We start from the raw sequence: 26,165 nt of genomic DNA on the forward strand, positions 1-26,165 counted from the left end.
GCCACTCAGGCTTTTTAAATTTCTTCACAATATAATGTGAATAATGCTAACAGCTACAGTCACACTAAGTGAGTCCCCCCAAAATTTATGTTTTCTGATGTCAATGAGGCTCTTGGTAATGAATGGCAATCCTTTTCATCTTCCCTGTCATTTTCCCAGAGCTCCTCCTCCCCTCATCTCATATCACTCAAATGCCTTCTGTCACTATCTCCTACTTCAACCTTATCAGGATAAGGTGGTCCTCCTCCTTCCCACGGCCAACTCCTCTACACACACAATCAATCCCATTCCATCCCATCTTCTCCTGCAGAATACCCCTTTTGTGATTCCCTACTCCCTCACTTATCTTCAGTCTCTCCTTGTCTACTCACTGCTCTACTGCCTACAAACATGCCCATGTCTCCCCCATTCTCAAAAAAGCCCTCCCTCGAACCATCTATCCCTGCTAAATATTGCCCCATATTTCTCATCTTGTGGTCAAACTCCTTAAGAAGGCCATCTACAACAGCTGCCACCACTTCTGCTCCTCTCATTCTTTTCTTTTTATGAACTTATTTTGATTTATCAACAATCACTTATATAAACTTTTGAGTTTTAAATTTTTCTCCCCCTCCCTCCCCAAGATGGTTCACAATCTGATAAAGGCTATACATATACATGCCTATTAAACATACTTTCCCATTAGTGATGTTGTAAGGAAGAATTGGAACCAATAGGAGGAACCACAAGAAAGAGAAAACAAAACAGAAGAAAAAAATTGCAAATAGTATCCTTCGATCTGCATTCAAACTCAATCCAAATCTTTGGATGTGGATAGCGTTTTCTATCCTCTCATTCTTTTAATTCTCTATAACTGGAACTTCTCTCTCAAAAGTTACCAGTGATCTCTTAACTGACGAATCCAAAGGTTTCTATCGAATTCTCATCCTTCTTGACCTCTCCTGTAGCCTCTGACACTGCCGATCACCTCTTCCTTGAGACCGTCTTCTCTTTAGGTTTTCAGTTCACTATTTCCCCTGCTTCTCCTCCTTCCTATCTAACAGCTTCTTGTCAGTCTCCTTTGCTACATCTTTATTCAGGTCATATTTGCTAATCATGTCTACAGCATACTGCATTTGGTGATTTCTGATCCTCAAACTTACTTAACCAGTTCTGACCTCTCTGTTGACCTTCAGTCTTAAATCTCCAACTTCCTATTTGACATCTTGAATTGGAAGTCCTGCTGACATCTCAAAACTCACCATATCCAAATAACCCATTAAAATTCTCCCAGAACCCTCTCCCCTTCCAAATCTCTCTATTACTGTCAAAGACCCAGTCCCTCAGACTTCCAACCTCGGTGTCATTTTCAACTCCTTATTCACTCTAGCTCCCATCATATCCAATACATTGCCAAGAGCTGTTAATTCTACCTTTGCTGCATCTCTTAAATACCCTCCTGATACCACCTTGATACAGGCACTCCTCACACCTGAATTACTGCAATAGCCTGCTGGCTGATTCACTGCCACAAATCTCCCCCTACTCCAGTCTATCTGCCACTCAGCTGTCAAAGTGATTTTCCTGAAGTGCAGCCCCAACATATCATCTGCTCCAATTCAAATAAACTCTGGGGCCACCCTATCACCTCCATGATCAAATAAAAAAATCCTCTATTTGGTGTTCAAAGTCCTTCACTGCGCATTTCCCTGCCATAATCTTTCTACCCTCCTTAAACTTTATGCCACCTTCTCCTTCAAATACTCTTCAAGCCAGTGACTAGCCTTCTTGCAGTTCCTCAGAAGAGAAACTCCATCTCTCAGCTTTGGGTACTTTTACTTGTTATCCCCTATGCCTGCCTCAAATGCTTTTCCTCCTCATGTCCACCTACTGGCTTCTTTGGCTTCCTTTAATTTCCAGCTAAAGTTCCACCTTTATACATTGGAAGTCCTTCCCAATCTCTCTTAATTCTTGTTCTTTCCTTCTATCCATTATTTCTTATCTATCCTGCATATAACTAGTTTGAACTAGATATTTGCATTTTATCTCCCAATTAGAGTGTAAGCTCCTTGAGAACAGAGATCATCTTTTGCCTTAATTTGTATCCCCAGCACTTGGCACTGTGCCTGGCACACAGCTGGCACTTTATTAAACATTTCTCACTTCCTATAGGGGCTATTTCAAACTTTCTCTTCTTTCCTCAAGACTCCCATACCAACCCTTCCTCAGAAGACTATATTTCCAGTTTACTGAGAAATCATCTTTTGTGAGATTCCTATTCTTCCTATTCTACTTCTCAAAATCCCTTGACACCATCCTTCATTTTCTGCCTTGCTCCATTCTCTGATGAAGAGTTGAACCTTCTCCTAGTCAGGCCAATCCTAGTCAATGGGGTGATCTGATCTTCTCTTGTGGCTTTCCCTTCCCTCATTCTACCCCCTCTCTAATCTCTAATTTCTCCTTATTCACTGGCTCCTTCCCTGCTACTTTCAAACATACTCCCTCACCCTTAAAAAAAACTTTTATCACTTGACTTTTCCACTCCTCAAGCAAGCATTCAATATTTCTCCTCTCTTAATAAAGGACAAACAGAATACATGCTGAGTGTACAAAAAAGGATTCTTAATTGTAATTAGGAGAGTCTACCAAAGGAATGGACATTAATCTTGTTTTAATTCAAAAATAATTTCAAAAACACCAACATTATGCTGATGTGACACCTTGACTATTATCTAACTCCGTGGAAATACATATATATTTTTAAAAAACAGGCCATTACTTGTTTCTTCCTCTTCCCTCATTTGATTCTAAGTCAATCAAGAATAGAATACTTGTTTACTAATTTCCTTTCCATGATGCCCCCGTCTTCCATAGCCTGTTAATGCATGAGAATTTAAATTATTAGATGTTCTAACAAATGGATGAGGATTCTAACAGCTAAAGAAAAACACTAAAGATTTTTTCAAATTCAGTTTTAAAATATTAATATTAATGACAGCTAAAGTTCAGTGCTATATTAATTGGTTATTACATTACTCCTCAAATTAATATGACAAATATTTAAAGTGGGACAATCCAAAGGAATCCTATACACATTTAAATAAAAAAGGAAGAAAATGGAAAAATTATATATATATATATATATATATATATATATATGCCACCTATTAACCCAAAACCTCAGAGCAGTGTAGGCACTGTAAGAGGGGGAAAAAAATCTTCTTTGAGTTTACAAGACAGTTTTAGATAAAACGGTCACTAAATATTATTTCCCTTTTTGGGATCTGATTAAAAAATGAGTTTATTTTTCAAACAAAACTGCCCTCTCCAAAGTTACCAAAGTTCTTTTCTCAGTCCTTACCCCTCCTCCTGGATATTTTCTTTACTCTATATGTTTCTATGACTCTGCTCTGTCTTGGTTTTCCTCCTACTTGTCCTTCTCAAACTCATCCATATAAATGTGGGAGTTATTCAAAATTCGGTCCTGGGACCTCTTCTCTCTATAAACTGTCATTTGCTGATCTTATCAACTTTAGAAGTTAAATTATTATCTCTATGCAGATGATTCCTAGATCTTCTGTATCTGACAGTGGTGACCACCCACTTCTCTAGAGTACTCTCCGATCTCTAGTTTTCCCTGAAACAACTTACTCCTAGTTCTTTTCCAGTCTGTCTCAGTCTCCAGTACTGTTTCATCATCCAGATCATGACCTCTAACTGTTGGTCTTTTCCAAAGCTTTGGCTGGGTTCCCTCCTCTTTTTTCTTATGTTCTCTCTTGGTGACCACATTAGTGTCCCTTGGTTTAATTAATCATTTTTATGCAGATGAATTACAATTCTAAAAATCGAGCTCTGAGATTTCCCCTGAATTTCATTCCCACACATTACCTATCAACTACTGGACATTTCAAAGTGGATGTCCCAAAGAAATTTCAAATTCAACACATTCAAAACAGAACCCTCCCCAACCTTCTTCCAAATGTCCCTATTTTGGGTAAAGGCATCATCAATCTTCAAGTCTCCCAGATTCATAATCTTGGCATTATCTTTGAGTCCTCACTCTCCTTTCACTCATTATATTCAACCAACTGCCAAATGCTGCTGTATTTACAACTTAATATCTCTTGAGCCCAACTTCTTTCTTTCTATTAACATAGTTACCACTTTAATTCAGTCTGCCATAAGAATTTAAGCTCCTTGAGGGCAGGGACTATTCTGGATTTGCCTAGACTACTGCAATAGCATCTTAATTGTTTTCCTGCTCAAGTCTCTCCCCTATACTGCAAGTGTTTTTCTCAAGTAAAAACCTACATCATTCTCCTACTTAAATTCCAGTCACTGCCAATTGTCTCCAGAATCAGAGATAAATTCCTCTTTATTTTTAAAGCCCTATACAACCTGGTCCCAAACTTTTCAAGCCTTGCTAGACATTACACCCCCTCCTGCATTCTGTGATCCAGTTTTGCACAAGCCATGCACCATTCCTAAAAGGCACCTCACGTATGACTCTTAGAACACTTGGCTTCCTTTGAGACTTTTCTCAAGTGCCACCTACTACAGGAGACTTTTACCAATCATTCTGGCCACTAGTGCTTTCCCCTCTTAGACTGCCTTATATCTACTCTCTAAAAATCTTTTTGCAAAATGATTTTTACTCAAATCTTTTGTTTTGACCTCACTCACATCATTCACAAGTTTCTCTGTATCTATCCCTCCCTCTTCTTAAGAGATGTCCCTCAAAATAGAATCTCTAAAAAAAATCAGCAGATGAAACACAATGTTTTACACCTGAGTACCCCAAACTTGACATAAGAGCAGAGGTGGCAGTATAAGAAATAGGGGTGCACACTTCACCTTTGGAGCAAAATTGGTCTTTATGTAATTTTATAACTTCGAATTTCAACTGTTCTGTGGTTGTTCTTTAGACTTCCATTACATAACTATTAATTCACTGTTTTCCTGACTCCGCTTACTTCATTTTCTATTAGTATATATCTTTTCACTTTTCTCTATATTATTCATAATGCTTGTTATTTCTTTTAGTACAATAATATTCTATTACATGCTTGTATCACAATTTGTTTAGCCATGCCCCAATTTGATATCTACTTTGTTTCCAGTTTTCACTACCACAAAAAGCTGCTGCTCTATTTGGTGTTTATGGAGCCTTTCTTTTTGTCAATGAATCCCCTGGCATAAATGTGTACATATCTTAAAAGTACCTGTTTTTCTATACATTGTTTCTACCACTATATTACAGGAACTCTTTGGATGCTCCCCACTCCCATTCCAACATAGCACAGTGCACGGAACATAGAAATCAATTCTGGACTGACTTGATTTTTCACCTAAGCTGTTAGAGTGACTGGGTAGAAAGGATAAAAAGTAATAATTAGTTCTGACACCTCTGCTTGTCTTTTTTCCTCCAAATGGGAAAATTATTCAAATGTTAGTCTTTCAAAAACTCTAAAGTAGTAATAAAAACACAAGTTATTTTTCTTCTTTCCACTGCTGCTAAAATGCATAGAAATTATTTCAAAACATTAGACAGTGAGACTCTTAGAAAAGATTCATTTGTTAGCCTGAGTGGATTTTGGTTACTTCCGAGAGCCTTTCAAACAGTTACCAGAACAGATTAAGCTTTCTGAGAATAACTGAGAACGTTGGAGACAGATCCTCTACATTTTGGGAAGGGGTAAACAAATAAAATTCTGTTAGAGAAGCAGAATGGAATGAATAGAAAACTAGCCTTAAGAGTTCTACCTTTGACATATACTGGCTACATGGCTATGGGCAAGTCGCTTATCTCAGTGTCCCAGCAATTCTCTCCCTTGAAAGAGCTCCCCCACAGATCATTCTTTAGATCATTAAAGTATAGCTATGGGACTCATTCCTTCCTGCCTCCGCAAAAAAAAAAAAACAAAAACAAAAACAAAAACCCAAAAAAAAACCAATAAGAAAACACGCCAAACAGCTCATTTATAATCCTTTATCCAAAATTAAGTTAGAATGTGTGAAGTTAATTTTTTTGTAGAGAGGAGGTAATAACTCTTAAGTACCACAAGATGGGGTTATATATATACCTTTTGAGGTTGCTGCTGTTCTAGAAGCTGCTGTCGAAGATGCTCAAGATTTTGTTGTTGCAGCTGTTCTGCTAACTGATGAAAAATTGAGTTGTTTACAGATTCTGAAACATGTGGGCTAAAAAGAAAAAAGCAGGCAAAAACAACATGACAATCAATTCTACTACAATTGGATGAAAAATATATAACCTTTCTAATTTGAAAAAAGCAAGCGTTCAATTCAGTAAAACACCTGTCCTATAGATTGGGCTCGTTAGTCTGAAATCTAAATGGAAATTCTTTTCATGAATAGCATTCTAATTAATAGGACTCTGAATTATTTTCATGTATTGCTATAGAGTTTTTAGAAACTTCTGTATCTAGAAAATTTTATAATTATGCCTACAGTAATATTTGATGTATTAAATCTTTACAAAAATAGTTACAGAACTTAGGCTATAATGATTATGTCTTCTGGATAACAGTAGACCTAGCTCATGACTTCAACTGACCACAAGTTTCATTACGAGCTAACAGTGATGGCTGACCAAAAGAAAAGCTAATGCAATCTTAAGCTAATTAATAGAAGTATTCAGTGTCCAATTCAAGAGAGGTAGTAGTAGTTCCACTATATTATGCCATGATCAGTAAACAATGGGTCAATAAGAAGAATATTAAATTACAATGTGCCAAGAGGAAGGTAATAATAATGTTGAAAGAATATCAAAAAGTCACACAGGGAATAGATAATGAAACTGATTTATGTATAGCCTAGAAGAGAAAAGACAGTTGTCAAAGTATCTGAAGGGCTATCAAAACTAGTTCTGTTTCAGTAAAATGGAAAACTAAAACCAATAAAGAAATCAATTTAACCTAACAGAAATTTCTAATAATAAAAGCTGTGCATGTGTAGAATGAGGTGTTACTGGAGGTCAATCTGTCAAGAGGTGATGAATAAGTTTTTCCATGTGAGAGGAAGTTGGACAAACTGAAATGCAAGGTCCTCTTCTACTGTAACTAAAAATATAAAACTCATCTTCTAAAAAGTCTCCTCTTCCTACTTTTTACATCCTGTTGTATTCTGAGTACACTGTCTGAGCGGTATCCTACTTCTGACATCACAGGTAAGAAAGCTTTTCCTATAATTCAAAATGGTCTCACAACAGTTTTATATTTTAAAGACTAGTTTGGCAGGAAAATAATGCATTAGCCTCTTTTGGTGTTGATGTTTATCACTGTTCTTGAACAGATATTGACTAAAACCCTAAACCCTTACAAAAACCAGGTAATCAAAGTAGCAGCCATTTGTCCCAAAATTTAGTGAAGCTGAAATTCCTCAGATTGAAGCTAAACAGCTGCTCCTCTGACCTATCAATTCAATTTAATTCAGGAAACATTTATTTTCAACCAGTTCAAGGGACAAAATGTTATATTACCTAAAATTCAAACACATATTTTACCTGACAATATTTTGCTCAAAATTAAAAAGAATAATGTAATACTTACAGCTGGGAAGATGTAGTTTCCTTTTTAGGTTCTTCACTGCGCTCAGAATCTTCTCCAAAATCAAATCTATCCATCAACTTCTAAGAGAGGGAAAAAAATTATTAGATCAATGGGCTTCGTGCTAATGTTGACTTTTAATATTAAAATGATATATCAAGTTTCTTGCTTTTTAAAAATAAAATAGCCCATTGAAAATAATAACTCAGGAACTAGATGACCAAAACAAGTTGTTTCTATTACTGCTAGTATAATCCGTGAGTCAAATGGCTGATGCTTCAGGTAAATCATACTTCAGGAACTAAACAATAAACTTTCCATGTAGAAACTGTAGAAGCCAATAAATGAACATTTATTTTTTAATAAAAATAAGAAGAATTGCATTAAAAGGGCATTTACAAAAGTGCTGAAGTATAATATATCTATCACCCTAATAAATTTTTGGTCCACTGTAAAATGGTTTATTATTAAGAGAAGCAATATGGCATAATAAAAAGCAATTGATAGGCAGGAGACCTGAATTCAAATCCTGACTTCAACTCCTGTTATGAAGTCACTTCATTATAATGGGCCTTAATTTCCTAATCTGTAAGATAGGAATACTACTTATACCTCTACTTTGCAAGGTTATTGTGGGAAAAGTACTTTATAAATATTGAAGAGCTATATAAATATGAGCTATTATTAAAATCTTAGAATATATTTTATACCTAGATCTCAAATTAACTATACAGTGCAATAAGTACTGGTATGGTTCATTCTACTTTTTTATGTTCTAACATATTAGTCAATTTTAAGTAAACGGAAGACTAGATGTTAAAATTATGATTAATTAATTAGCAGTATCAGTAGGAACAAATTTCAAGAAATAATAATTTGAGTCAGAAAAATACTTATTATTTTACCTTCTTTTAGAAAAAATATTTTTAAAAGCTTCATTTTGAAATTTACAAATATTTCCTACACTTAAAAGCCCAAAAAACCACTAATAAAAAGGGAATCTGCTCTTAAGTCCAAGGCACATTCAAAATGCTCTAATATGGCTCTCATTTTAATACCTAATCAAATAAGTTTCAACAGACACACAAAGAATTTAAATCATCAAACAGGATTTTAACTAAAAACACAACACAAAATAAATCAAATATGCTGCTTTTAATGCATACCTTATTAAAAGAAACTCCCTGTTCCAATGGATTGAGAGTATTGGCTGCTGCAGCCGCAGCTGTAAGTTGTGCAGTCAAGGCTTGCAACTGAACAACAAGACCAGCATCCAGTGCTTGAAGTAGTGAAGGCTGTGGTTTCTGCTGTTGAATCTGTAGTGTCTGTATTAATTGTTGAAGCTGACGAAAGAGAAAAATGATTGAGTAAAGAAACAAAACTTAAACGGAATTTTTAATAGAAACATCCCCAACTTCCAAAAACACCAGTAGATCACATTCAATTATCTATGCCATGGGGAAGTTACAATCCCACTTCCTATGCACTCAATTCCATTCTCTCCAATCTCCTCTAAGAGCTTGGCCCTTTAATAATTTCCAATCTCTTTTATCTCTCTTTATTCCAGTGACTTCTCTGAATCCTTATACTGAGCGCCTACAAACACATGTATATTTCATCATAAAACTTTACTTGACCCTGCCATGTGTTCAAACTATAATTTTATCCTTTCTCTTTCATGAACTATGAGACAGAATCTATATTCCATTTACTCACTTCTCAACCATTTACAACTGTTTTATAATCCCATCTCAACTGCCAAAAATTCTTTTCTCAGTCTCAGTTCTCTTTGTTGATTCTGACACCATCAGTTATCCTCTTTCATAAGACACTCTTTTCTCTCTTGGCATCTATTGGCACTTTCCTTGCTTCATTTTCTATTTGTGTGACAACTATTTCTGTGTCTCTTATTGAATCATCATCTTTAACCAACCTCACTAACCGATCCCTTTCCTGCTCGTTGATCTTATACATTCAGCCCTAATCTCTCTTCTAAATTTCAGTTTTACATTACCAACTACCTGACATACAATATCACCTGGATGTCCTGTTGGTATCCCAAATTCAACATGTCCAAAAGACAACTCATCTCCCAAGCATTCGTCCTCCAACACTGTCATTTCTGTTGAAGGCATATCATCCTTCTAGCTATCCAGGCTGGTTACCTTTGTGTCACCCTTAAATCTTTCTTTCTTCAGCTTTCTTATCTGAGCTTCACCTCATAGATTCTACTCCCACAACATGCTATGATGTAACAAGCACGATATAATGGGATAGGCTACTTCCACAACAAGTAAGATATGATGGGATAGGGCACTTGGAGTCAGGAAGATATGGATTCAAATCCCATCTCAGATACTGGCTATGTGACATTGGGCTAGGCAGATGAATTCTCTATAATTAGTTTGTAAACTAAGAGAGATGGAGTTTATGATGTCCTACGGCCAATATTACATTAAATCAATCACTATCTCTTATCTCCAACCTTTATTTCCATTCATATTGCCACAAGCCTAGTTGAACCCCTTGTCACTTCTTGCCTAGACTACTACAACAGCCTACTAACAGATCTTAATACTTATGTCACTCTCCAATTCAATCTCTCTTCTACACAACTGACAAATTAATATTTATAAGACAAAGATTTGGTCACCCCACTTCCTAAATTCATGTAATTTAAGAGTATACTCAGTCTGGCCCTCATTCAGATTTAATTTCTATTCTAATTTATCTCTCTCTCTCTCTTTTATATATATATTTATATATATATATATATATATATATATGTATATGTGTATAATATATGTGTATATATATGTATATACATATACATATGTATATACATATACATATGTATATATATACATATACATACACATATATATATACATATATACATATATATATATATATATATTTATACACACACACATATATCTCTTGTTTGGACATAGTTGTTTAAATGCTGTGTCACCCATTAGATTGTAAGACCCTTGAGAGCAAGGACTAGTTTGAGGTGGGTTTTTTTTTTGGGGGGGGGAAATATGGAGTGGTGGTGGTGGTGGTGGTGCTGGATCTTTCTTTGTATTCCCCAGTCCTTGGTAGAGTGCCTGGAACATAGCACATGCTTAATAAATACTTGCTGACTTGACTTGATTATATCCCTTTGTGCATTCAACGTTCCAGCCAAACAAAACTGGTCGCAAATTAGATATTTCATTTCCTGTGTCCCCCATGCCTAAAATATATTCTCTCTTTGCTTCTGTTCTTAGATCATCTTGCACTTTTTGAAATTCAGCTTAGGTACAATCTCCTAAAAAATATCTTTTTTTTTTCCTCTCGTGATGCAATTTAGATTAAATGACTTGTCCAGGGTCACACAGCTAGTTAGTGTTATATGTCTGAGGCCGGGTTTGAACTCAGGTCCTCCTGACTCCAGGGCCAGTGCTCTAACCACCACACCACCTATCTGTCCTAACAATATCTTTTGTTACCATCCCTTGAAAAGCTCTTAAAAATATCTTATTTCCCACTATTATATTGTAATAGCTCTTTTGTTACAGATTTTAACAATTTCCTTCCCCTAGTAAAGTACAAACTTCTTGAAGGCAGAAATCATTTAATTTTTGCTTATGTATCTCTAGCATTTGACGGGTAGTTAAATATTGAATTGAATATATAATATATAGGAAAGAGAAGGAAATAGGAAGATAATACAAAATTAAATGACATGTCTGAGAAATATGGGTCTTTATATGACTAAGCATATCCAGATAAATATCCAATGAAGAAATCCTACTTCAATGTCACATCATGGCAATACCAATGCACTCTTAAGTTTTAGAAAGCCCCATTAAGTTGGAAAGGTTTTAAACAGTAGCCCAAAAGACTTTCCACCTTGTCTGTAGACTAAGATAATTCCAGGGAAAGATTAACACCAGAAAGTTAGTTAAGTAATGAACTACTGTGGGCACAGTAACTAATGAAACCATCTACCAAGGTAAAGAAAGGCAAAGGCTTGACTGGAGGAAGTACCTATATTTATCATATATTTGGGGCTGAAATCTTAGAAGTCATAAAATTCAATCCCCTCATTTTTACAGGTAAGGATATTAAGTGACTTGTCAAAGGTCACACACGCAGCAGGTGGTAAAGCTGGGATTAGAATTCAGGCCTTCTGAAATTACAGAATTTTTGAATTAATGAACTAAATACCTAAATGTGTATATATCGAAAAGGAATATATTTCTTTGAAAATACATGCCTGAAACTAAATTAATGAAGTCATATCCTGATAAATCAAGGGCAAAAAGAAGTTGACTGATTTCTTCATTGCACTTCCTCTACTTCACTCTAACCAATCTGATCTTTACTTCAACATTATATCTATATATTAGAGAATGTAAAGTATACACCTAAGTTTCTATTCCCACTTTATAAAATTGCTATCTAGCGCCTGTCTTCTCTGAAATTATGGAAAGTTTAGATCTAAATGGCCTTTTTTTTAAGCAGGTGAGCTTGAAAATAGGGATGGAAAAAAAAAACAAAAAACCAAAGGCAGTGATAGCAACCAAAAAATTAAAAGTAAAGCTTTCAACTTTATTTTTTTTAACAACCTAACCTTAGGTGTTTAGCATATTTCACAGTTAAAGTAAGAACTGAATGAATAATTGAGACCTAATCTTAAAGTATAAAATGCAAAAAATTCCACCATTCAACATAAAAAATATTGGTAAAAATTTTACTACTGATATAGAAATTAATACCCCTTTAATGAAAATTTGCTTTTCAACAGTAAATCACTGCTTATTCAAAGCAAAAGTTAAAATCATTTTAGTTTATCTAATATGACTAAATGCTGTATAATGAAAGTGCAATCTTTAGTCTTTTAATCATTATCAATGAACACTGATTTGATAGGATGTATATAGGAAATTGTACTAGTTGCTAAGGATACAAAGACATAATACAATCTCTCGTCCATGAACATCAATGTAGCTGTGAATGTTGGTAAGATCTGTAAAATGAATAAATGTATGAAAAGGCATTTGTCAAATGCTTACTATCTGCAAAGCACCGGGAATATCAACAAAAGAAAGAAAATCCTTGCTCTTAGGGACTGCACACTTTAATACAGTGAGAGATCACACATTAAAGGTTATCCTGAAAGATTAGGATGTTGCAGAAAATAATGAGGCAGAATGTGAAATGACGGGGTTTTTTGTGGAAATAAGGCTGAAGGAGAAAGAGTCAGAGGTCAGATTATAAAAGACCTCTATGTCAGACAATATGGAATCAGTGGGGAGCCCTTGAAATTTTTAGAGAAGCTAAAGAACACGTAGAAACCTAGTATTTGGGGGAAGATTAATATTGCAATTATACAGTACGTCGTGATGGAACATGGAACAGAGTGGCAGTAAAGACAATGAAAAAGATACATTTTTATACACTGTGCAAGGGACTATTACTGAAGTCACTATTAAAATAAGATCCATTTATCACTGAAGCCTACACCATGAACTTAAGGGGAGCTATCATAGTAGTTCATAAACAAAGTAAAACAACATTAATAAATATGCCACTATTCGAAAAACCTATAAAGTCATACTGAGGATGGGATGAAATTTATTTTTGCATACTAACCTTGTATTTCAGAGAGAGGCAGAGTATCAGGGAAGGGTTTGGAGGGGGAGTGGAGAATTGGTTGGACTGAGAATGAGAACAGAATTCTAGTTTTAGTTCTGTTACTGAACTCTTTAGTTCTCCAGTGGAAAAAACAACATCGCAGGTGCTTTCTGCACAGGGATGGTTTAGTAAAAACAAGAAAACATGTGTGTATACAACTCTCATATTCAGAAATATGTAAAACTGACAACAAAAAAATTGACTGATATCTTAACAGATAGGAAATGCCTAATTACCAATGTGACTCAAATCTAATTCAGTCAAACAATTGACTTATCATAACAAAAATAAAAATTACCACCAAATTGGAATAAAAGATGTGGTATGCAATTGAAACAACTCCAGGCAGACCTATTTAAAAGAGATACTGTCACCAAAAAATAAATGGAAAATGGATAAAGGAATAAACATTGACAAAAACTATCACAATTTTCTGGATAAATCTAACCAAGACAAATCAATCACAAAAAGAAACAACAATGACAACAACAAAAAATAGCACAGACACTGTGTAAACCACAAAATAACTTATCTTTGCCATATGGAAAGATATGACAATCAGAGTGACACCGGTATAGAATACAAACTTATTTCTAAAATGCTACAAAGAAGGATAATGAAAGGCTATAGCAATATCATCACGTTAAACAGAGAGAAATAACTAGAGGGAAAGCCTAGTAGATCATTAGAAAAGACGGCAAGCAGATCCTGGGAAAAAATAAGGAATGGTATAGCAACTGCCAGTCTGCATGCTTCAATGTGAAGAGATCTACAAAGAGTATCTCTAGCATGCTGAGTGGATCCCTTGTGGAGAATTTACAGGACGACTATATTAGTCACACACTGACAGCAGCAATACTTACATAGAGGAGCTCATGTACACAACAAAATATAAATGACTAAATGGGGGTATATTTACATGCTAATAAGTTCTTGAAAGAAATATAGCTTTTAAAAACCTCTCATAATTGTTCTTTATTATTTTCTATGTTCTTCAACTCTACGGTAATAGTAATGAAAATGATTTTTATTATATACATAAACAATGAGACCCTCTAAAACATTTAATATCATTAAATATCCTTTCTGTTCATTTTTGTACATCAAGCTAAAAAATACTAACCTGTTGGCCTTGAGGACTTTGCAGAATCTGTGCCACAGCAGCTAGTGTATCTGTATTTGCTATCTGAGATACCCAAGGGTCAGGCAAACCTTGTACCACATTAGCTGGAGTAACAGGTGTTACAGGAGTTCCTTGAAAAAAAAAAGTTACATATGAAGAGGAATCCATCCTAAAAATATATACTTAACAGGTTTTTACTATATCCATACTTTAAATTACAAGAAGGCCACATAATTAAAAAATAACATGTAAATATCTAGACTTATAAAACAGATGAATCTGGCACAATTACTTTATTAACATACTTTACTTCACTAGTGTATCTTTCTCAGGGCTCCTAAGAGTACCTGTTATTTGTTTAAAACAGCACTTGCTTCGCAATTTTCAATTTACAAACTATAATTTAAAAATACATTTAATACACATATATTAAGGAAAACCTAGAGACATATAAGATGAACCTTTAAATATTATTATTTCATTTATTTAATTTTCATTTATGAAAAGGTGTTCTCCAAAATTTAGTAAATTACAAGTACTTTCTCATTTAGACTATAAAAAGATATCCATTTTTCCCATGTTTTACTTTTTAAAGTATCATTTCTTAAAAATATAATTTTCCTCCCAATTATATATTACTGAGATGAAGTCTCCAGCAGACAACTATTATTTTACCAATGAATAAACACCTGAAAACAGGAGTATAAGTAAAAGATTATTTTAAAATCCATAATAGATGAATAATTTCACAAAATACCTGGTGTGTTGTTGCTCATAGATGCTGCCGTACTTGGCAAAATGGGTGTGACAACTGGTGGTGGAATTCCTGCTGCCATATCAAGAAGAGGCTGAATAATTTCACTCTTAAACACATTATTCTTCTGCCATAAGTTTAGAACCCTGACTATTTTACTCTGGGAAAGAGAAAAAATGTAAGATACAATAATTTAAATTCAGAAACTTCATCACAACCATGCTAATCTACTAATCTTTTACTTACGGAAAAATAGTTTGGCAACATTTATCTTGAACAATGTAAAAATATGGTGGACTTAAGTGCTGTCTTTATTTAAAATAGCTTTTGCATTTACGTATTAAATACTTTATAAGGCTTAAATCATATTCTCCCAGTGCCTAACTTTATTGGTATAGAAGAAACTTTGGAGGGTACGTTAACTCTGCCTTTGTGCTTACCCAAATTTACCTAAAAGACAATGGGCAGTAACCATGTCATAATCAAGCTTTCCCCCAAAGTGCTAAACACATAGCAGAATCTCAGATTTGGAAAGGCACTCAAATGTCATTTAGTCCAACCAGTTCCTGAAGGAAGAGTCTGTATAGCGTTCAACCACACTGTATAGTAGTCAATCTTTAATACAGTGAGTGAAAAAGAACTCACTATATATCCCGAGGCAACCCATTCTACTTTTGAAAAGAGTTATTTATCTGTAAATGTGCCATTCTGTAAGTTCCACTCATCAGTCCTACTTCAGCTTTTTGGGGCTAAGAAGAATGATTCTTATCTTTTACATGATAGCCCCTCAAACACTAGAAAAAAGCTGTAAGGCACACCCTGCTTCCAACTTTACTCTTGTCTAGGACAAGTATCTGTAGTTACTTGGAACAATCCTCATATGGCATGATCCTTCTGAAGCTCTTTACCATCATGCTCACTCTCGAAGTTATTAATGTCCTTTCTACATATACTCTCTGTTGGCAACCATTAGCTTTCATCGGTTTCATTGGTATGTATCTTGGGCTTCAGTCCGACAACATCAACTGCCTACTGAATGTTTCAAACTAGATGTCCCAGAGGCATCTCAAACATAGCATGCCCCTCCAAAGGCTCATTATCTTTTCTCAGCAACCCAAACCTCTTCCAAATTTCCTTCTTTCCTTTCATCACATCTGGAATGTTCTCCTTCCTCACCTCCACTTCAAAGAATCCTTCTCTTCCTTCAAGACATAGCTCAAGCACCACCTTTTATACAAAACCTTTCAGTACTTACTGCATAGATAGACAGAACCTTCCCTCTCAAATTACTCTGCATTTATCTATATTTGTTCTCTTTATTTGTATTCTTATAATATATGTAACTATTATCTCTCCGGTTAGAATATAAGCTCTCAAGAGTAGGGATTATTTTGTTCTTTGCATTTGTAAACTGTGCATCTGGTATAAAGCATTTGTTTAATAAATGTTTATTCATTGATTCCTAAAATATGGCAAGCAAAACTGAACACAATACTCCAAATATGGTGATCAGACCAGAGTACGGTAGAATTATCACTTCCAAAGTTCTGCTATCTTAAAATAGACCAAGAGTAGGAATGACTAAAGGCACCTCATGGCTTGGGGTAGAAAGGACAAAGAGAACCAAATAGAGAGAGAGCAGAACTCTTATTTTGCTCTTGTTTTCTATGCAAAAGAAAACTGATTGCAAATGACAGTGAAAATGGCTAATATGGAGTTGATATAATAATATAATATCTACATGCCCCTTATGGGTTCAAGTCACCAAGCCCAAATCAAGTATGTCAAACACTGAAAAGTAGCAGAAGTGTCTGTAGACCATTGTATCACTGCTCAAAGAGGGAAATGACAAGAGAAGGGCAAATACTATGTCAGTTTCAAAAGGAGAAGAGAGTTTATAAACTATGGATTAACCAAATTCTAGAATGTACTATTAAGGGGATGGTTAATAAACATATACAAAAAGAAAGTGGTCACAGAGAGCCAATGGTATAGATACAGCTGATCTTTTTAGCGAAGCATTTTGACAAAGTCTCATGCTATTCTTGTAAACAAATTAGGATAAAGAACAGTTTAGGATGGACTTAAAACTGGTTGAGTTCCAAATCCAAGGATTAGTGATTAATGATACTATGTTAACTTTAAAGCAAGTCTCCAGTGGAAGGGAGTATACATGAACATGTATCATTTATCATTTTTACTAGCGATGGATAAAAAGCACAGATGGTATCCTTATGAATAGTATAGATGACAGAAGGATAGTAGAGATAATATGTTACATGACAGTGTCAGGATCCAAAAGGTCTCAAAAGGTTAGAACATTGGGCTAATACTCTTAAAATGAAATTTCATGCTGAGAAATGTAAAGTTTTATAGTCAGTTTTATACTCAGATTCCAAACAAAAGTACAAAAACAGGGAAACCTTGGCTAGATGACCTTTGGTCGGGAAAAAAAAAAAAACCCAGAAGTTTTAGAGGACTGCAATATGAGTCAAAGGTGGGATATGGCACCCCTCTAACACTCTCCCCCACCCCACAAATCCAATCTTAAGGCTGCAATGAAAGAGACATAACGTTCAGCATTACAAAAGGAATAGCTATGCTGCACTAAGCCTTAGTCAGACCACATCTGGAACACTGTGCATAGTTGGGGACACCATCTTTTTAGAAGCATGTTTTTAATCTAGAGAGTCCTGAAAAAAAGCAACCGAGATGGTAAAGTACCTTTCTATCACGTTATATGAGGATTACTTGAGGGAGCTAAGAATGTTTGGCCTTGACAAGGAAAGTCTTAAAGGGGACATAATAACTCTGTTCAAGTATTTGAGTGACACATTATGGCACTCACATATTTTTTAATCAACAATCAAAACTTGGGGGAAAAATTCCTTTTTTTTTTTTAAAGCAACTAGGGTTAAGTGACTTGCCCAGGGTCACATAGCTAGTAAGTGTCAAGTGTTTGGTCTGAGGCTGGATTTGAACTCAGGTCCAGTGCTCTATCCACTGGGCCACCTAGCTGCCCCAGAAAAAATTCTTAAAAGATTCTAATACAATACCTCCCCTGATTTATGACCAAACTCTTCCACACTGGGCCAGGTTCAGCAAAATCCAATGATGCTATCTTTATTTTTATTCTTTTCTACCATTTTAAAATTTACCATTTTTTCCCCTTCTTGTTCCCATATCTAGTCTCAGTTTAAGGAATATTGTTCTCTTCTCTCTCTCTTAAAACATCTGACTACTTCCTCTTTCCCCTGCTTTGAAATTAGGGTAATCCTTAGGTTTAACCTGGGTGTTTTCTCCATTTATACTCAGATTTACCAGAAGTTCCTCTGTAAAAGATACCTAGATTTATGTCTCTGTCAATACTTTTTATTCCCATCTCACTCTCTAATGAACATATATAATTAGACACTTTACAAAAAACTATTATGAAACATGTCTATACATGTTCCCTTATTACCCCTTCCATTATCACCACCCCTTCCACTATCCCTGCCTTTCTAATTATCGCCATCACTGTTATTCTTTTAATATTGCCTCAGGTCATTTTGACTTCTCTTTCTCTCTCTCTCTCTCTCTCTCTCTCTTCTCTCTCTCTCTCTCTCTCTCTCTCTATATATATATATATATATATAGTCCCTACATGTCCCATCTACCCAAGGTCTATTAATTCTTCCTTATTAATGTTTAGTAATGATTTTCCTTCATCAGACCACACATAGCCCTCAAAAAACAAACAAATGCACATATTACATAATAATACTGTGTTGGCATAACCATTATCTAACCTTTTAATCCTCCCATAGACTAAGTACTTGGTACAAATTTGCTACATCACATATTATTTCCTGAGTCACACCTTCTTCCTTATTCTCATTTCTACAACTGTGGTCTAAGCCCTGACTTAAGTCTCTGTCAAGAAATGCCCTGGCTTTGTCCTACTGACATCCCCATAACTCCATCCTAGACAGATATTACTATTTTCCTGCACCTAGATCAATCTGATCTGGTCACACCAGAATTGGTTCATCCTTCACAGAAAACAAAGAAAAGCCTTAAGACTATGAAATTCCAGTGCCTCCATCTTAAATACTTTCTTACTGATGGCTTATTCAGATTTCTTGTCTAAATTCCGATCTCTATTTTTCTGCAGTATTAACCCCTTGAGACTAATCTCCTTGTTTCAGTTCCTGATACTACTGACCAGGATAGTACTTATTTTGGATTTACTGACTATAGTGAAGTTCTCATACCCACTGGATCCTTTAAGACTTGTCTCAGCTTGGCTCTGGTTTTAGCTGCTTACCCTAAATTTACTCCCTCTAAATTCACAACTGCTGTCTCATGCTAATAATTTTTATCTTGGAGATTTTTTTGCACTGCAACAAAAATTATTTACAAATATCATTCTAACCAAAGTACTCCCTGCCTTTCTCAGAATATTGTAGCAACTACCAAATACCTAAAAGGATTTTGATATTCATATGTAAAATGGGGATAATACTATTTGCATGACCTATTTCACAGTGTTAATATAAGCAAACTCTTTTGTAAACCTGAAATCACTATATAAATGTAACATTTACAGAGTATTTAACTGTATTTTAGTTCAACTTTAGTATTATATAATATTTATTTTCTTCCATATATTGATTATCTTATGTATATACTTCAAAGAACCTAACCAGTTAAGAACAGGTTATCATTTAGTATCAGTCAATATAAGAATACTTTTAGTGTTAAAAGTAAAATTTTTGAACTCATGTCTTTTAATTCCAAATCCAGTGCAAAATATACATCGTCATGTTGCCTATACTAAAAAACTAAACTGTTAAAGAAAAACATTACAATCTTACTCTAAGACATAAAACAATTCAAAAGAGGCAAGACTCTAAAAAGGCTGTGCCTAATTGATATTTTAACTTAAGTGAATGTACCTGAAAATAGGGAGTTGTCTGAATATGGGTAAATAAATATCATGTCAAAACATTTCAAAAACCAAATCCTTATAATAAAATGATTATGTGCTGTGGCCAAAGATGATCACTATTCTAATGCATATATTTCATGATAAAGCTCTCGTTCAAGGGTTCTTAACATTTTCTGTCAGTGACCTTTCCGATACTCTCATGAAGCAGAATACTACTGTGAATGTCCACATTCACAATCGAAGGAAATGCTAAATTTCAGTTACAAGTTAGTCAAAATAAAGATATAATTTCCCCCCATCCAAGTGTCTGGACCTTGTGAAATTTACCCACTAACCTCTGGGAAGAGAGATCCCCAAATTAAGAATCCTTATGATAAGAAATCCCCTAAAACAATAGTAGCGTACCTTGTCATCACCAGGGCAACGATATAAATTCTGAAAAGTGCTAATGATGTTATTACTAAATCTGGGTGCAAACACATCCTTTTCTTGACCAAACTGATGTCGAGATTGTCGTACAATGGAATCAATAACATAAAGTCCAGGTACCTTATATTCTGGTTTACACTAGAAGAAAGAAAGGCAAAATTTTAAAAGTAAATATCATGACAAAGCATTGCAAATCATACACAAACAATAAAATTTCAACTTGGGTATAAGTTCTTACTTTGTAGCTCTTCTACACTGCAGAAAAAGCATTTGAACCTTATCTTAGCTGCGTGATAGCTGAAAATGCAAAGCAAAGTCTAAAAATGTAAGGAAAATATTTGAATTCTTCTAATAGTTTTAGCAACAAGAATCAATGGCAACCACTGTACATACTCTGACAGAGCCTAAATCCCAATTATAAGTTCTGTGTATAATTTTAATGCCAAGACTATGATAACGAAGGAAGTCAATACAATGAAGAAACATAATGAAGTGAATACAATAAAGAAAGAGGATCAAGAAAATAAATGGGAGAAGCTCTGAGAAAAATATCACCAATATGTATCATGTTTCACCTAAACTCTCAAATGAGTAAGATCATACGTTTCTATACTGGTATGAGAAAAAAAATAAGACAGATAAATAAGTAGATAGATAATCACAGAGGAATTGTGCCTTAAGGCACAGTGCTTGGCATAGAGTAGGCACTTAATAAATATTAACTGACTGACTGATAAATAACATACTTTATATATTATCTACTTTAATTACATAACCTGATAATAAAACTCTATAATCCCCATAATTACCGACAGCATGGAGTAATAACAATAAACATTTATATAGTGCTTACTATATGCCAGGCATTGTATTAAGTTCTTTACAATTATTATTATTTCATTTCATCCTCACAGCTATTCTAGGAGGTAAGTGCTATTATTATTCTCATTTTACATATGAAGAAATTGAGGAAAAGAGAAGTTAAGTGACTTGACCAGAGTCACATAGCTAGTTAAGTATCTGAGGCCATATATGAATTCAGGTCTTCCCAACTCCATGCCCAGAACCCCATTCTCTGTACCACCTAGCAGTTACCTAATCATAGCTAAAGAAGTAGCCTCACAGTTGGAGTCAGGAAAACCTGAGGTTAAGTACTGCTTCTGGTACATACTGGCTTTATCTCTGAGAAGTCACTTAACCACTCAAGGAATTTGCAACTGAAAGACACTAGAACTGCTGATCTTCCAAAAGACTGGAATACGGATTGTTGTAAGAGAGCAGAGGCACAGTAATGCATCGTTGGTGCAGCTATGAATCAGTATAACCATTTTGGAAAGCAATTTGAAATTAAAAAGTGACTGAAATAACCATCCCTTTGACCTAGAAATTCTATTAGGTTTATACTCCAATAAGATCATTGGTAAGAAGTACTCATATACATACAGCATAATATTTTTAGTAGTACTTTTGTGATAGCAAAGAATTGGAATTAAGGTAGATGTCCATCGATTTGGGAATGGCTAAACAAATTTGGTACATGAATGCAATGGAGTATTTTGTTGCTGTTCAGTTGTTTCAGTCATGTCTGACTCTGTAACCCCATTTGGGGTTTTCTTGTCAAAAATATTGGAATGGCTTGCCATTTCCTTTTCCAGTTTGCTACCAGGTCTTCCAGGCTTGGTATGGACAAGGTCATAAAAGCAACTCTACCTAAAGAAGCACAGCTGTGCTCTCCTGTACCACAGGAAAATAAAGGAAGAGAGAGAGAGAGGAGAAACTGGAATCTCAAGGCCTAGTTACTGGGCCTAAAAGCCTAAATATTCAGAACTCTTCTTTGTTGCCAATTTAAATTTTCAAGCGTTGCCAATTTAAATGTTCAAGTGTGACAATTCTCAAGACAAAAAGTTTCTCTGCTCAATTATATCAACTTAGGAGTTAACAGAAATAGGCAAATTAGTCTACTTCATAATCAACACATAACATTCTAAGTTAAATATAACTTATAAATATACTTCATAATCAACAAATCAACAAACAAATATAATTCATAATCAACACATAACATTCTAAGTGGTAATAGCAACTTAGGCTTCTTTTGTACCTGACAACATAGCACCTAAGACACAAATAAGTACAACCAATTTTTCTAGCTTCAGCTTATACTATATCAATCCATTATAGATCCTACATTTTAGCCAAACTGGACTACTTCAAGTTTGTCTAATTCACACCACATACTTTCCCAAGTAGGAAGGCAGATAGAGTCCTGGGCCTGGAGTCAGGAAGATCTGAGTTCAAATTCAACTTCAGACCCTTACTGTGTGTCACACAGCTGTGCGATACTGGGCAAGTCATTTAACTTGTCTGTCTCAGTTTCTTGAACTGTAAAATGGGCATAACTAAAGCACTTACTTCCCAAGGTGGTTGTGAGAATCAAATGAGAAAATATTTGTAAAGAGCTTAGCACAGTGCCTGTACATAGCAGGCACTATGTATTGGTATTTGTACAGGGAACAAATACTTGTTGTTCCCTTCCCTCTCAGATAAAAACCATTTTTCATTATATTTTCTAGCTTTCTCTCAATCTCCATCTGTTGAAAATACTACCTAATCTATTCGTCAAAGACCATCTCAAAATCCACCTTCAAGAAGTTTTTCTGCACTTCTATCCTTCCAAACTTTATGTGATCTTTTCCTCCTCTAAGTTCCCAAATCAATCCCAGAAATAATCAACGTATAAAACTGCAGCTTTACTATCACAGCAATACTAAAAAATGTAAGCAGCAGTACAGTGGACCAGCTTTTCACGAACCTACTTCTGTAATAACATTTCATATTAAAAATCTGATCCATGGATTAAAGGAATGAAGTAATATGTGAGATCACTGCTTCTTCAGGCTGAGTTCTACAGTTTTATAGCAACAAAAAGTTTTGCTAGTCTTAAATGAGTCTATAATTCAGAAATGTTCTTTCAAAATATGTATAAAAAACAACACATCAGAAAACATGTCTTTGCCCAAACACATGTGTTTGCTTTTAGCAAGAGATATTCATGTATAACACCTTTGAAAACTCTTGGATAATAGAATTTTCAAATCTCCAAAGGTTTTTATTTTATGAAAGTCAGAAAAACTTCGTTCACTGCCAGAATAGCAGTTAACAAGCATCATTACTTCTAGGAAATAAACAATGTCCTGAAATTAGTTCTCTGAAAAAGTCACAAAAATTGTCTACACCCTCAAGATTTGCTGGTTTCTGCCAATTATATCTAGCCTCCATTATGAAACACAGAAAGCATCTTTCTAAAACTGTATTGGATTCAATCAACTATAAGTTTCCATAAAAACAATCTTCTTGGCCTTTCTTTTAAAAAAAAAAAGAGGGCTCCAACCCAGGAAAGGCTAAATGACTTGCCCAAGGTCATACAAGGAATAAACAAAGAGCTGGGCTTTGAACAGAGGCTCTCAGATTCCAAATTCAACACTTTTTGCAATAGCTAATAGGCATACAGTACTAGAAGGTTTGCAAGTGTTGTCATGTATTTTATTGAATTTTCACAATCCTCAAGAGGGTAAGAGAAAAGGTATTATCTCCATTTATAAAATAACATAACATATATATAATATAATACAGTAATATATACAAAATTAATAAAACTAAAAAATAAATAAAAAAGATAAAATTGAGACTCAAAAAGAACAAGTGATTCCCCCATAATCTCACAGCTCTTAGGTAGCAGAAGTCAAAATTCAGTTCTCTCTTGACACCTAATCCAGCACTTAATTTTACGATACTAACCTTTCTCTTATGGACCAAATGACTGTCCCTTTCCCAAGTAACTTCTTTCTTATGCAACTTCAGTCAGATCTCTCTTTCATATTCACTCTCAAGTGGAAAGATGGCCTTCCGTAAAGGCTAGGAGTCAATCAGTCAGTGCATTTTTATTAAGCCCCTACTGAAGTGCCAGGTACCGTGCTAATTTCTGGCTATACAAAGAAGGGCAAAAAACAGTCCTGACATCAAGGAGCTTGCAATCCAAGTGGGAAACAACATACAAATATGTACAAGCAAGCTATATACAGGATAAATAGGAAATAATCAATAGGAGAAGGCACTAGAATTAAGAGAGATTGGGAAAGACTTCTGTAGAAAGTGGCATTTTAGCTCAGATTTAAAAGAAGCCAATCAGAACACTGCTTCCTTACCCAAGAACCAACCAATCACTGTTACTCAGACTTTATAGCATACTGCAATTTACAAAGCTTTCTTCATAAAAACTCTGAGAATGATAAAGTACAATAATCTTCATTTTACAGATACACAGAGGTAAAATAACTTGCATAAGATTACAAAATTTATGACAATCTTCAAACTGAACCAAAGTCACCTGATTCTCCCTCTAGTGGTCTTTCCAATTATCTTTAGGTTATTTCATCTGACCTACTTTAGCCTTAAATGGATCAGCTACATACCAACGAGCACAATTTATAAGGAAGGAAAATCTAACTCAATACAAAGAACTTCCTGACAAAAGATGCCACAAAATGTAATGCACTACTGAAGAGACGGCAAGATGTTTGTTACTGAAGGTCTTCAGTCAGATTAGATAGATGATGACCTGGTCAAGGATGCTGTAGAGAAAAAGAATGCTTCATGAAGGAAGAGGACAAGGCGACCTCTGGCACCCCCATTCAAATCTAACATTCTAAGATTCTATGTTCACGTGTTAATGAGTGACCATAGGCTGTTTTTCTTAAATCTTTGGCATATTTGGCGCCTCCCACCCCCATTACCGATGTATCCCTTAAAGTACCTTATGAACAGCAGGTATTCAATATATGTTTGCTGAAATGTTTATTTCTTTCTAGTAATTGCAAAGTCTTTCTGAAAACTGGGTAACTGAAAAGGCTGTTGGTTGGAGAACTGACATGTTTCAGTTAATTTATCCTTCCAAAAAGTGGTTCAGATAGACCATGCTGCTGGTATCATATGGCAATCCTCTGTAAAAAAGAGACTAGTGAATCACTCAAACTTGGGAGTTCTGAGCAGAAGTAGGGCTACAGCCAATCATGTAGCTACAGTAAGTCTAACACTAATAAGGCCTCTAGGTTACCAAAGGAGGGGAAAACTAGCTTAGGTTAGAAACAGAACAAGTCAAGCTTCCATGCTGATTAGCAATGGGAACAGCCCCTTGAATGGTCAACAAATTTACAGCCTGGGTGAGCTAGGGGGCACTCAGTCTCATCATAACAACAAAAAACAACAATAACAACAGCATTATGCTGCAGTTCATGTAAGGCAACAACGCCATTCAAAAAAAATGTTAATGCTAAGCTTTAAGAAATTTTTTGTAAATCTTCCTGGCTAACCTAGGTTAAGAGGTTAAGTAGGTTAATTCCTATGTAATTAGGGAACTTAGAAATGGATATATAGTACAATTTCTGTCCCTTAAAACAAAATGTTTTAAATGTACTGCCTATATGAAAACCTGCTAGTTCTCAACACATAAAAATACATTGTTGTTTTAAAACCATTAACAGACACATTAGAATTGCTCTGAGATTTTTACGTGATGAAATTCAACAATCTTTACACTGTCCTTATGGTATTAGAGACATTCAATAACTTGGAAAAGATTTTTAGTTTATTTCTAAAAATATAATGTGCAATACATTCTCCTCTTGTTGTGGTGCAAAG

General features: G+C 34.9%; 1 protein-coding gene across 4 annotated transcripts in view; it reads right to left on the reverse strand.

Annotated features, from left to right (window-relative positions):
- Positions 1-26,165, reverse strand: part of SCAF8 (SR-related CTD associated factor 8) — a 104,002-nt gene that overhangs the window by 34,638 nt on the left and 43,199 nt on the right. For 2 of the 4 annotated variants that reach the window (XM_020986667.2, XM_020986665.2), the window contains 6 exons: positions 20,445-20,606; positions 15,110-15,266; positions 14,353-14,483; positions 8,711-8,887; positions 7,548-7,627; positions 6,063-6,180 (listed from right to left, as the gene is read on the reverse strand). In XM_020986667.2, coding sequence (XP_020842326.1) covers positions 6,063-6,180; positions 7,548-7,627; positions 8,711-8,887; positions 14,353-14,483; positions 15,110-15,266; positions 20,445-20,606 — 825 coding nt within the window. Of the gene's footprint in view, positions 1-6,062; positions 6,181-7,547; positions 7,628-8,710; positions 8,888-9,582; positions 9,749-14,352; positions 14,484-15,109; positions 15,267-20,444; positions 20,607-26,165 lie in introns of those variants that run through there. The other 2 variants (XM_020986666.2, XM_020986668.2) reach the window with 2 other exon arrangements.

Source organism: Phascolarctos cinereus, unplaced genomic scaffold (assembly GCF_003287225.1).
Source record: "Phascolarctos cinereus isolate Bilbo 61053 unplaced genomic scaffold, phaCin_HiC Scaffold_5;HRSCAF=322, whole genome shotgun sequence".
In the NCBI taxonomy this organism is placed as follows: Eukaryota; Metazoa; Chordata; class Mammalia; order Diprotodontia; family Phascolarctidae; genus Phascolarctos; species Phascolarctos cinereus.